We start from the raw sequence: 13749 nt of genomic DNA on the forward strand, positions 1-13749 counted from the left end.
AAATTCTGAGGCAGTGAACATGTATCCTTCTCAAGTAATATAATCCCAGAATATGTTACAATGCAATATTGATTTTAAATACAACTATATCTGTCTGATTACAAATGAAAAACTATTTCACTCGATTCTTGTGTTCCATGTATTTTTGTGCTTTATTGGAGGAAGTCAATAACTTCAGACTATTTTGGACTTAATATAAGCATTAGCTGAGTCACGTATGCACTTATGATCTCTTGAGGAGGATTTTGATGTTTAGGACGCTGCATTAGAAGCTTCAAATCATAAACAATACATAAATAGCAGCTAAAACACTTTAGCTTTCAAAAGAAGCGAGCTGCATTTGCCAACAGTAGACAGCAAAGCTTCTGTGTGTCTGTGTACATGAACATAAATCTGGGATTAATACAGAAATAAAGTTTAATTTACAAATCTATAACAAAATAATCAAAAAGCACTGCACTATTTCAATGTTAATTACATATCAATATATTGGTTACAGCTCTGCTAATGTGAATTACTCAAGGTTAAAACAACTGCCTACCTTTTAGTTTTAGTAATATTTATCATTAAACATTGTCAAAATTATAAATGTCAACATTTAAAGACACAATTTCTCTTTCATTAATGTTATATAATTCAAGTTTTCTTAGTGTCTTCTTCAATTTTATCATGCTTCTTTACTCTTCTTGGGAAAAGTTTTGGGATCTTGGGCAGAGCAAGTGTTCGTCTGGTTCCTGAATGTTCCTCAGACTCCGGGATGGACCGCAAAGACCCGAATCCTGAGCTGTGAGATGAGACTTTTGAGCGTGATGAGCTAAAAACTGAATCGCTGTCTGCTGATGATCGTGATCTGAATGAACTGTAAGCAGAACTTCCCACAGACCTTGTGTCCGAACGCTCATCTCCACTCACTGTGGGAACAAAATAAATCAGTGAACGGCTTAAAACTCTTATAGAAAAAAAATCTGATATTTAAAACTTTCAATATGTTCCTAAAAATAATGTAGCCTATTGGTAATCATTATCAGTTGTCCTTTAAAACATTAAACAAATACTTTATTAATCAGATGGGATTTTTTAAGACTTATTCCTGTTTTATCTATGAAATTTCTTTATTACAAGCCTGATCACTATTTATTGCATGTATATAAAGCCGACCATAAAGATTTATAGAGTCTGAAACTTTCAAAATGAGGTCAAACTAAATATTAAATGAGCTTTTTATTTTATTTCACATCAAGTTTACATTTATTGGCATAAATTAAATATCAGTATTGTTATTTGTGTAAAAATTGACAAAATGGCAGATGTAAAGGGTCCAAATTTTGTGATGGGGAAAAAAACATGGTAACAGATTTATGACAATCTACATTTAAATATTACATTTTCACAACCAAACAGATGGGATTCATGGAAAACACGGGCTCTAATGCTTTAAAAGAAGGTCACAGGGAGACCAAAGTTACTGAAAGTGTCAAATAAAACTGAAGACACTCACTGGTTGGTGGAAATTCCATACTGTTATGTCGTTTTATGGCTCCTGACTCATAACTTGTGAGAAATGAATCTCTGGAACGTGATGAACTGAAAACTGTTTCTGCTCCTGATCGTGATCTGAATGAACTATAAGCAGAACTTCCCAGAGACCATGAATCAGATCCATCATCTCCACTCACTATAATAATGAAAGCAGAGAGCAGATCAGAAGAACATTTACATTAATGTGTTTGACAGACACTTTTATCCACAGAAACTGACATGGCATTGAAGAAATATATTCATCATTTCATGTGACTGTAATTCATTCAGATGGTCAACATTATGTCAACTCTAAATGGTTCACACAGAAACAGAAAATATTAAATGATTACAATATTAAAGTTGTTTTATTTTGACCCTGCAGATCTTGCCTGGAGGGTATTAACTTACTGTCACATACACCCTGAACTCTCAGTTGATTAACCCAAACCTTGCTTACTCGAGGCATGCTGGTATAGTATAATATAATATTGTATATAACTGTAACTATAACAAATTTAGTTACATTAACTATATAAGCTATAGAAATTATATAACATGCATCTGAATACCTCTTAAGCAAACTAAAGCCTTGTTTACACTGCAGACGTCTGCAGTGCGTTACGGCTCCGATCCGCGGCCACTCTAGTCAATGCTTGTTTAGGCACCAAGTCTATTTTTGACTGATGCCGCATCCAAGTCACTCATATTTCACTTCACTAGGAGGCCAAAAATTGATGACAAGAAATCTGAAGTTGAAAAACTTAAAAATCTTTTATTCTTGTCATCCATAACTGGACTTGTAAGTGTATTAAATAAAGTAGCAATAAACAATTAAACCGGTCAAAATATAACCAGTTAGCCATTAAAAACACGAAAAATCAAGGAAAACAGTGTCGGACAGGCAAAAATTGTGGTCTTCCGAATCCAGACGCTTCTCCTCTGAAATGCCTCTGGTGTGAGTTGACACCTCATGGAGGACAGAACAAAACCTCGCCGGAGCCCTGGAACAATCTGCTCAGCTTATGTTCAGAGAGTAAGTTGCTATGGCTATTTACATACCCTGAAAGTTACCTCCGTTTTTGGAACTGAAAGTTGAGGTTATCCGCTTGCTTACTCTTAAACATACGTCACATAACCTGCTTTCTGGAATAACCCCTGGTTTCCTAATGAAGCTAAACAGGATTTAACCTTGTCAGTGTCAGGATAGGAGAACATCTGATAAAAATTAAGACTGGAAGAGGTATTAGTGAGTGTTGGAGCTCAACCTGAGGTCTGTGTGATGGACACATTTAAACTATTATCTGAAAAGCTCCAGAACAATGAGGAAACACATCTGAAGTTGTGTGTAGACAAAATTCATACAACTTTATGATTTCACTCACTGGTCTGTGATCTGATGTCTTCTCTCCATTTGTCCAGTCGATCTTCTGCTTTCTTTCTACCATCCATCTCCTGTAAAATCTTTCTGTCTATTTCAAAATGGCGGCCGTTGTTTTGTGCCACTGTCTCCTCAATCTTCTCCAGCAGCTCCTTGATCTGAGTGTCGTCACTCCTGTTGTGATTGTTGAGAACATGATACCTGTTCCCACATTTTTCCAGCAGCCACTGGAGATCCTGTCCTTCACTCTCAATGTGCTGCTCTATAGATGTGTCTAATAGAGAGTCTCCACGAGTGAACAGAACTATAGTGTGACTCCAGACTCTCTCACTGAGAAGATCCAGATGATCCTGCACTGCTTCTCTCTCAGTCTCTTTAAATCCAGTGTCCACAGGTATGATCAGTAGTACAGCGTGTGGTCCTGGAGGACACAGAGACACACTGAGCAAAATCTCCTGTTTCAGTATCTCAGGACTGAACTCTACAGTGTAATCACTCCACCATCCTGGAGCTTCAATGACAGTGATGTGTCTGTCTGCTACTTCTCCATGTCTCCTCACACACTGAGAAGATCTCTTCAAGTCAAACTCCTCTCTGCCCAGGATGGTGTTTCCTGATGAACTCTTTCCAGCATATCTATACCCCATCAACACGATCCTCAGCTCTGAGAGATGTTGAGCGTCACCTGAAACAAAGAGAACAAAACACACAAATGCAAAATGATATTGTACTGAGAACATGTATCTGTATATGTGTCTGCTCTATATACATTTAATAAATGGTCCATCCATCTCAAGTGGTCCAAAAATTAAAAAAATAGTTGCTTATCCATTTTGAATTTTCCTATACATATTGGTAATTGCAAAAACAGACAAAGTTTTTATTTTATTTGGTTTAACCACACTGGCTGTCTTTGTGTCACGGCTCATACAGGCTCTATGGAAACTTCAATATCTCAGCTCAGGAAGGTTGTTGCTGCTTGAAACAAAAACTGATCTTTAAAGCACATTACAAGGTTATAAACAAAACAGTTACAGTAATTTCACATATCCTTGTTCCTAAGACACTATGTAACTTTTGGCGCGCTAGCAGTTAATAAACAAAACTCTTCGTCTTACAGAAGAACACTGAAGTCAGGACTACTTCTCTCTGTTTATGTCTATGACGAGTCACGCATGTACTGTTCTACTCTGCAGCGCTCTGTCTAAAATAGTCTAAATATAAACACCATGGTGATTCAGGATAGACAAAAACCTGGTTTGGAAGATGGATTCATGATGTACTCACTCATTATATACATTTTGTAAATTTTGAAATTTAAAACAAAATTTACATATTGTACATTTTAGGCTAAATGTAATGATCAAGATCACTCAAAGTTTCATTCAGGGTCAATTTATAATGGGAAGGATTTGAATCTCTTTTTAGGGAGTACCTGGCTAAGAATAGTGTACAACTTTTCCAGTTTTGAGACTTAAAGGGTTAGTTCACCCAAAAATGAAAATTATCCCAAAATTTCAACTTTATTATTTTCTATAAAACCTATAAAATCTAATCTGTCGCCTGGTAACGTTCCCAGAACGTTCAGAGACAGTCACGATGTGTTGTTCTTTTAAGGTTTGGGGACGTTATTTGGTGGACCTTCAGGGAACATTCTGGGAATGTTTAGGGGACTGTTACTATAGAACGTTCTGATAACTTCCCAAATGTCCTCTTTGTAATGTTCTCGTGTGACCATAAAATAACCAAAATAGAACGTCCCCCTAAACTCATATGGGAACGTTATTAAATGACCAACAGAGGACCGTGTGGGAACGTTCTGTTAATGTCCCAAATGTCCTCTTTGTAACGTTCTTATGTGACCATAAATTAACCAAAATGGAATGTCCCCCTAAAGTCATATAAGGAACCTTGAACTGCAGCACTTTCATTACCAAAAGAGGACATTTTAGGAATGTCCCTAATGTTCTGTAAAGGTTCAGAATTTTCGTCACCTTTAGAGAACTTTTAGGGAACATTGCACAAGGTCCTGAGAATGTCGCCTTCTACGTGGGCCTCAAGCCATCTTCTTTCAGAAGAACACAATAGGAGATATAAAAATATCCTTAGTCCTCCAAGCTTTATAATGGTTGTGAATGGCTGCACAAATTTTTAAGACAAAAAAATGCATCCATCCATAAAAAAATGAATCCATACAACTCCAGGGGGTTAAAAAAGGCCTTCTGAAGCGAAGCGATGCGTTTTTGTAAGAAAAATATCCACATTAAAAATAGAGATGCACCGATACTAAATGTTTCTGCCGATACCGATAGCCGATTATTCAGAATGATATCGGCCGATGCCGATAGTTTGTTTTTTCTTAAGAAAAAAAATCTCTCCCAAATAATGTTGCAAACTATACAGGGAACCCTCTCATTTGGTACACTACAATATAATATAATATAATAATTACACTCAAATAAAAACCGAAATGTATAAAACTTAGTATCGCATAAGGTTTCATAAGCACTTGTCTTCATGGCAAATTTGCACAAACATATAATTAACAGTAAATGAGCTCCTCTCTAGTGTTTTTGTTTATATATAGATAGCTAAGGAACTGTGAACACTGGAAAACATTCCTGAGGTAAATGTGACATGATGTGACATTTTGTTCACAAGCTGTTTTATTGACGTCTTTCCGCGGTTGAAACACAAATAAAGTGATTACATGAGAGATGATACATTCTGGTAAGATGTACAATTTATTTCAACATACCTTTGATGTTCATTCATGTTTTTTGAGATGTAACTTGTATTGAAGAGGAAGAAAAGACTGCCGCCTGAACTGAGACATTACAGCGATCTGACACGTCACGTGTTTCATGATAAAATGGACAGAATTTGAAAACTGAAACTTTAATTCTTATCAGAAGTAATAAAGCACAAATCTTTTTGTGATTATTGGATGGGAGGCGCTACAAATAATGTTTGATGTAGGAAAAAAAACGCAGACCTGGCAACCCTGGCTTAAACTACGGGTGATTCATAGGGTCAAAAAGAGCCTGCTTTAACGTCACTATTTTTAAACTGTTAATGCGTTAAAATTCAACACAAGAGTGATTTTCTTCACACACAGTATGTATGAGTTGCAGTCTGAAGTCGTCTTTCCGCACCCTTTTGATTGACAGGATGTAATCGGCCCTGATCATCGGCAGTTTTTAAACAAATGGCCGATGGCCGACAGTGATAATAATAGCTTTTATCGGCCGATACCGATTGTTAGCCAATACATCGGTGCATCTCTAATTAAAAACTATCAATTCAAATAACTAGTTTCCGGCAGACGATGTAGGCATACTGCGTTCGTCGATTTGGGCGGAAGAGCAACCTTTGACCTGACGCAATGACGCATTGACGAACGCGGAGGCGCAGAGGAGAGAGCAAAACAAAACACAGGTCACGAATCAGAATGGCAAAAGATGACGTGTAAGACATCATGGCATTGTGGCAGATGTTTGTGTGGAGAGTTGGAATCTGTGAAGCATGTAGTAATGGAGTGTGAAATTCATCGTGATACAAGAAACCACATGTTTTCTGATCTGTTGGAGTCTGGATTCTCATCTATATCTTTGAAATCAATTCTTGAAAATAAGGATTATGAAACAACAAAGACTGTTATAAACTTGTTACTCCACACTGGGCTTTATTTGAGGATTTAATATATAAGATGGAGTTCTTCAGATGATCTGAGGAGGGCAGCAATACGCCTTTGAAGCGTCTAAGATGCCACAAATTACACAAGAAGAAGAAGAAGAGGAAGAAGTCATGGCATTGTGTACTATGTCGCGGAAGTTAATGCTTTTTGGACGTACCTAGAATGCATACGACTGTCGCGCCAAAAGCTCATTATTTTACATTATAAAGTTTTAAATAAGGATAGTTGTCTTACACATATGCATCGATTCGCTTCAGAAAGCCTTTATTAACCCTCTGGAGTCGTAAAGTTTAATTTTTTTATGGATGGATGCTTTTTTTTTTTTTGGTCTTCAAAATTTGGGCAGCCAGGATATTTTTAAACATATCTTCGATTGTGTTCGTCTGAAAGAAGATAGTCATATACACCTAGGATGACTTAAGGGTGAGTAAATTTTTGGGTGAACTATCCCTTTAAACAGATTTGAGATCTAATTTTTATGGGGCTAAAAAGTGCAGTTTTTTAAAACACCCCTCACTTTCAGGTTGATTTTCTCTGGTGGGGGAGCAGATAGGAAGCTGAAATCATCACAGATATTAGTCCTGTATGGCAGCATCTGCTGTAAAAATGATGAGATTGAGATTCTGCTGGTTAAAGAGCAAGAAGAAATCTGGAAAAAGTCTACTTTATTTGTGTGTTTTGGGAAATAAACAGAAATATAAGCATAACAATTATACAAATTAACAGAATTTTACAGCAATTATGTTTATAATTGACATAAAATTGTTCATTCACTTTGACCACAGACTTTGCTCAGGCATTTCAACCAAAACAGCATTTCAGATGCTGTGGAAAAAGATCAGTCCGCTGGTTGCTCCAGTTATGCCGTCCCATCGCGACAAGTTATAATATTTTTGATGCGCATAAAGGAATTTATTCTAGTTTATGCGCATGTTTTGTTACCAGATAAAAAAAAATTCAGACTCAAACGAGCGCATAAGTTTTTTAGGCGCATGTTTACAATTTATGCGCATCTTGGTGTTTCCATCCAGAAGTTTTTTTTATGCGATATCCCAAAATGCACATAAAAATAGGTGGATGGAAACATAGCTTATAAAACAGCTTTTCATCCAGAGGACAGGTGTCCACTATAGTGGGCCTCAGCAAACGTCCAAAGGGACCTAATAACTAAAACTTGTTGTGGTTCATGACACAAATAACATTGCTGTGGTTAAACCAAGTAAATACAAATAAAAACTGGTTCCGCAATACCAACTGTTGTATTATATCAAAGAAATGCAATTACCCTGCCTCCTTATTTAGATTTTAGATGCCTGTTGCTACACATTTGGCCAATGTATTAAACATTAGGCATCGCTTACAATATTACTGTTATTTATTTTTGTTTGTTTCTAAGAAATACCTTTTACTATGTGGGTAGAGATGTACAGTTATTGTTAGTTATGTGTGTGTGCCTGTCCATGAGAAGCAGCAAAACTGGACTGCAGTTCTGTGTGTGTGTGTGTGTGTGTGTGTGTGTGTGTGTGTGTGTGTGTGTGTGTGTGTGTGTGTGTGTGTGTGTGTGTGTGTGTGTGTGTGTGCTCAAGGACACAAAGAACTGTGGGACTACTATTCATAGAAACTTATAAGGACGTCAGCCATCTTGGCTGAGTTTCTGGAGTTCAAGCACATGAAAAGGCAGACAGCTTGGACCTGCAATGCCTGCAAAACTTTGGGAAACTTACAACTTACATCAGTCAAGAAGATAACCTAACGTCTATGATAAACAGCAGGATACTGATTTGGATACTGATACATCAGTACCCGCGACGCCTAGAAGCCCAGAGCTGAGGACAAGAAACCCCAGTCTGAAGATGGGAAGCCCAGAGCTGACTACACCTCTGACTCAAAGCGTGATTATTGTATTTTATACTTTAATGATGAAGTTTTATTTGCCTTTACATTTTTGTTTATTATAAAAAGAAAAGTAACCAATTAAAAGAAATTTAACTGATTACAAAAGCTGCTTACAGTGGCTTGATTTATAGTGTTTTAAGACTTTGAACAAGAACATACCACAGAGGAGTCTTCTGACCAAATTTTAAGTCATTTAAAATGCTTATGATTTAGGCCAGACTCGACTTACTTTACCTAACCTGAGAATAATAAATAAGGTTAAAGGTGTTAAGATCAAAATACACACCGCAAAACACAACGGATAGAGCTAAGCACTCAAAAAAAAGGAAAATTAAAAATGGTCAAGCAACCGCCATTAGACCACTTGAGGTGGACTGACTCACATAATAAAACAAGTCAGGAATAATGTAGAGTCATTATCAGACAATAATCCTGACAGGGTGAACAGGACCCAAACGTGACACTGAGCCTGTATGTTTGCATTAAAAATGATGTTCATGAAATGATAAGTGCAGATTTTAAGTATTTTTGATCCAGAAACACCAGAAACACCAGCAACATTTGCTGTTGGACTGATAATATCAGGAAACATGACTGTCATTGTCACACTGATCCAACAAAACCCAAGAGCCCCTGGAAGCTGATGTTTATTGTGTCAAATCTTAAGATTCTTTAAGTCTCTTAATAAAGTCCATCTTCCACATAAAAACAGACAAAACAGAGAGAAACACAGAATAGCAAAACAGCCCTGTCTGTCTGTGGACTCACTCATCTGTGATCTGATGTTTTGATCTGAGGTAAAGCGATTTCATTTTTCAAAAGCACACCCAATGAAGAACTGGATTGTTTAAGAAATGAAAGTGTTTATTTCCTTCAGTAACAGATTTTTAGGGGCGTCACTGTGAGCTGATATTGGGAATGAATCTACAAATAGAGATTAATGACAACAAGTTTCTTGTTATTATTGCTGTGACTGTTACATTTTCATGATTTACTTCATATATCAGTGTGAATATCTACACTATAAAGTATGTGGACTCACTCATCTGTGATCTGATGTTTTCTCTCCTTTTTTTCATCCTCTTCATTCGTTCTTTTGCTCTCTCTTCCTCTGCTCTTCTTCTCTCTTTCATCTCCTGTAAAATCTTTCTGTCTAATTCAAAATGGCGGCCGTTGTTTTGTGCCACTGTCTCCTCAATCTTCTCCAGCAGCTCCTTGATCTGAGTGTCGTCACTCCTGTTGTGATTGTTGAGAACATGATACCTGTTCCCACATTTGTCCAGCAGCTGCTGGAGATCCTGTCCTTCACTCTCAATGTGCCGCTCTATAGATGTGTCTAACAGAGAGTCTCCACGAGTGAACAGAACTATAGTGTGACTCCAGACTCTCTCACTGAGAAGATCCAGATGATCCTGCAATGCTTTTCTCTCAGTCTCTTTAAATCCATCATCCACATCTATGATCAGTAGTACAGCGTGTGGTCCTGGAGGACACAGAGACACACTGAGCAAAATCTCCTGTTTCAGTATCTCAGGACTCTCCTCTACTGTGTAATTCCTCCACCATCCTGGAGCTTCAATGACAGTGATGTGTCTGTCTGCTACTTCTCCATGTCTCCTCACACACTGAGCAGATCTCTTCAAGTCAAACTCCTCTCTGCCCAGGATGGTGTTTCCTGATGAACTCTTACCAGCAGCTCTATTACCCATCAACACAATCCTCAGATCTGAGAGATGTTGAGCGTCACCTGAAACAAATAGAGGACAAAACAAACTTCTTAATGTGGGTGACATCTTAAGTCTTCTTTAAGGGTTAGTTCACTCAAAAATTAAAATTCTGTCATTAATTTCTCACCTTCATGTCTTTCCTAAGACTTTCGTTCATTTTCAGAACACAAATAAAGATCTTTTTAATGAAATCTGAGACATTTCTGTCCTTCTAGCAGCTGACACTTTGACACTTCAAAAAGTTCATAAAGAGATTGTAAAACTAATCCATATGAATTGAGCGGTTTAGTCCAAATTTTCTAAAGAGACACGATCACTTTATATGATGAACAGTTTTGTCAGGACCACTATTGTCAAATATGATTGATAATTGCATAGAGTTTGTATTGGCGGTATGATTCTGTTCTGGGAAAGAACTCCCTGCGCATCCATGCAGCCTAGCATTGATAAGAGCAGGGAGAGCAGCAATAACCCCCCTAGGGTAAACAGAACAGAACCAACATATGCAGATATATTTAATGTCAATAATTTAACATGTACAGATATTTCAAGAATAGTTTGATTCAGAGGAATCCTGACTGAAGAGAGGAGGAGCTGGGATGGAGGAGGGTAATTCGCTCCTGAGAAATGTAATAGCTGCTGATAATACTGAGGAGCTTATATTTGAATGCCGTGATAGGCGTCGTATACCTATAGGTAGACGTAAGTCACCTGGGAGTCAGCTGATGCGAGCTTGACTTGACGTGACCTGCCAGAACTGACGCTAACGCTGGATATTTAATTTAGGCTTTTATTCACATATAAATATTGATCAGCGCACATAAACAGAAGCTCAACCATATTTGCTTGACGTGCAAGAAAACCTCATTGGTTCTTGCTGAAGCTCAAATGTGATGCGTAACACGAGAATGAACCTCATGCTTGAGCTTCTGTTTATAACTGATGTGTGAGTTGATCAGTGTTTATGTGAATAAAAGCCTAAATTCAATCTGTTCATCATATAAAGCGATCGAGTCTCTTGAGAAAATGTGGACTGAACCGCTCAATTCATAGTTTTATGATCTCTTTATGAACTTTTTGAAGCATCAGTTTGGTAATTGTGTAGCTGCTGGAGGGACAGAAATCTCTCAGATTTTATCAAAAAGATCTTCATTTGTGTTCTGAAGATGAACGAAAGTCTTACAGGTTTGGAACGACATGAAGGCAAGTAAATGATGACAGAATTTCCATTTTTGGGTGAACTATCCCTTTAAATAATCTCTCTATCTGTGGAAAAGAGTTACTGAAATAAAGTTTACCATATCTGTATGAGTGTCAAACTACACATTATTGATAAAAATTACATCTACAGTTAAACCAAAAATTATTCAGACATTTTTGATATCTTTAATATATATTTTTACTAGTGGGTGCAGGACACTATAGTTCATTTCTGTAAGTGAGGATAGCAAAATAAAGTAAACTGTGACATATTATACCCAAAAATTCTTCATACAGTGGACTACCAGTAAAACTGATAAAAATTTGGAACTAAAAATTATTCAGACACTTTGACCTGACCATGTTTTGCTTAAGTGTTATCTGACATAATTAAGATTATTTTTTTCTGACACAGTTTAACTCTGAAATCTTGTCATATTTTATTACCATTTTTTAAACTATAGTGAATAAACTGAATTAATGAATGAAATGTTCAAGGTGTCTGAATAAATTTTAGTTTGACTGTAAGTGTATCTGACATTAAATCAACTCTTAAATTAGATTTGAGCAAAAGTTATCAGTGGAAAATAATTATGAATTATGGACAAAAGAAAATTGATTAATTTCAAGATCACAGAACACATAGATTAAGCAAAATTAAATTACAAATAGCTTCATAATAATGTTTTTAGGAAGTATATTCATTAAAAATAATTAAATTGGTGCTCTAAACCAGTGAATGAATCTCTCTCTTGTGTGTGTTCACACCTGGGAAAGTGTTATCAATGCACTGGTGTCTATTAGCTCCAGCAAACACATGACTGTATTACATTTACATTCACTTACTAGATGGAAAGAAAGACAAAAAACACAGTTTGTGACTGCTTATATTTAGTGAAAAATATGAAAGCAGTAAAAGTGTCTCACAGAAACTGTAAACATGTTGACATTTTTTTTTCTTTTCTAAAAATTGCTTCTATCAAGAGTGCAAATCTTTCCAATGTCCATTTTACATGGCATATTTTTGCTCCAAATGAAACATAGATCCTCCAGCAGTCTAGTAGTTTTTACTTGTAATGTTCTTTCAAAGTGTGTTTGACGAGACTCACTTCCTGCTGCTTCAGAACAGACAAACATGAGCGTGTCTATAGATGTAAAGATGATGTTTAAGTTATATTCAAGACAAGCTGTTTGCAGTTATTTTTTGTTTGTTTGCTGTTGTTGTTTTTTTGTTTTGTTTTTGTTTTGTTTTTTTGTATTGTTTTCTATGGATTAGGTAAAGCGATTTCCATTTTCAACAGCACACCCTATGAAGAACTGGATTGTTTAAGAAATGAAAGTGTTTATTTCCTTCAGTAACAGCTTTTAGGAGCGTCACTGTGAGCTGATATTGGGAATGAATCTACAAATAACAGTTAATGACGAGAAGTTTCTTGTTATTATTGCTGTGACTGTTACATTTTCATGATTTACTTCATATATCAGTGTGAATATCTGCACTATAAAGTATGTGGACTCACTCATCTGTGATCTGATGTTTTCTCTCCTTTTTTTCATCCTCTTCATTCGTTCTTTTGCTCTCTCTTCCTCTGCTCTTCTTCTCTCTTTCATCTCCTGTAAAATCTTTCTGTCTAATTCAAAATGGCGGCCGTTGTTTTGTGCCACTGTCTCCTCAATCTTCTCCAGCAGCTCCTTGATCTGAGTGTCGTCACTCCTGTTGTGATTGTTGAGAACATGATACCTGTTCCCACATTTGTCCAGCAGCTGCTGGAGATCCTGTCCTTCACTCTCAATGTGCCGCTCTATAGATGTGTCTAACAGAGAGTCTCCACGAGTGAACAGAACTATAGTGTGACTCCAGACTCTCTCACTGAGAAGATCCAGATGATCCTGCAATGCTTTTCTCTCAGTCTCTTTAAATCCATCATCCACATCTATGATCAGTAGTACAGCGTGTGGTCCTGGAGGACACAGAGACACACTGAGCAAAATCTCCTGTTTCAGTATCTCAGGACTCTCCTCTACTGTGTAATTCCTCCACCATCCTGGAGCTTCAATGACAGTGATGTGTCTGTCTGCTACTTCTCCATGTCTCCTCACACACTGAGCAGATCTCTTCAAGTCAAACTCCTCTCTGCCCAGGATGGTGTTTCCTGATGAACTCTTACCAGCAGCTCTATTACCCATCAACACAATCCTCAGATCTGAGAGATGTTGAGCGTCACCTGAAACAAATAGAGGACAAAACAAACTTCTTAATGTGGGTGACATCTTAAGTCTTCTTTAAGGGTTAGTTCACTCAAAAATTAAAATTCTGTCATTAATTTCTC

At 37.0% G+C, this 13749-nt stretch overlaps 1 protein-coding gene and 1 long non-coding RNA gene across 13 annotated transcripts in view; one reads left to right on the forward strand and one right to left on the reverse strand.

Annotated features, from left to right (window-relative positions):
* The window catches only part of LOC127507381 (uncharacterized), an 84971-nt gene that overhangs the window by 57233 nt on the left and 13989 nt on the right, over positions 1-13749 (reverse strand). For 2 of the 12 annotated variants that reach the window (XM_051884445.1, XM_051884441.1), the window contains exon 4: positions 9756-10239. The exons of 8 other annotated variants lie outside the window; for them this stretch is intronic. In XM_051884445.1, coding sequence (XP_051740405.1) covers positions 9756-10239 — 484 coding nt within the window. Of the gene's footprint in view, positions 1-9755; positions 10240-13160; positions 13645-13749 lie in introns of all 12 variants that reach the window. 2 more of the 12 variants (XM_051884444.1, XM_051884440.1) reach the window with 1 other exon arrangement.
* LOC127507393 (uncharacterized) lies at positions 6362-8162 on the forward strand. The gene is made up of 2 exons (XR_007928337.1): positions 6362-7019; positions 7120-8162. It is a non-coding gene; the product is annotated as an uncharacterized LOC127507393 (long non-coding RNA).

This window comes from Ctenopharyngodon idella, chromosome 24 (genome assembly GCF_019924925.1).
Source record: "Ctenopharyngodon idella isolate HZGC_01 chromosome 24, HZGC01, whole genome shotgun sequence".
NCBI classification, from domain to species: domain Eukaryota; kingdom Metazoa; phylum Chordata; class Actinopteri; order Cypriniformes; family Xenocyprididae; genus Ctenopharyngodon; species Ctenopharyngodon idella.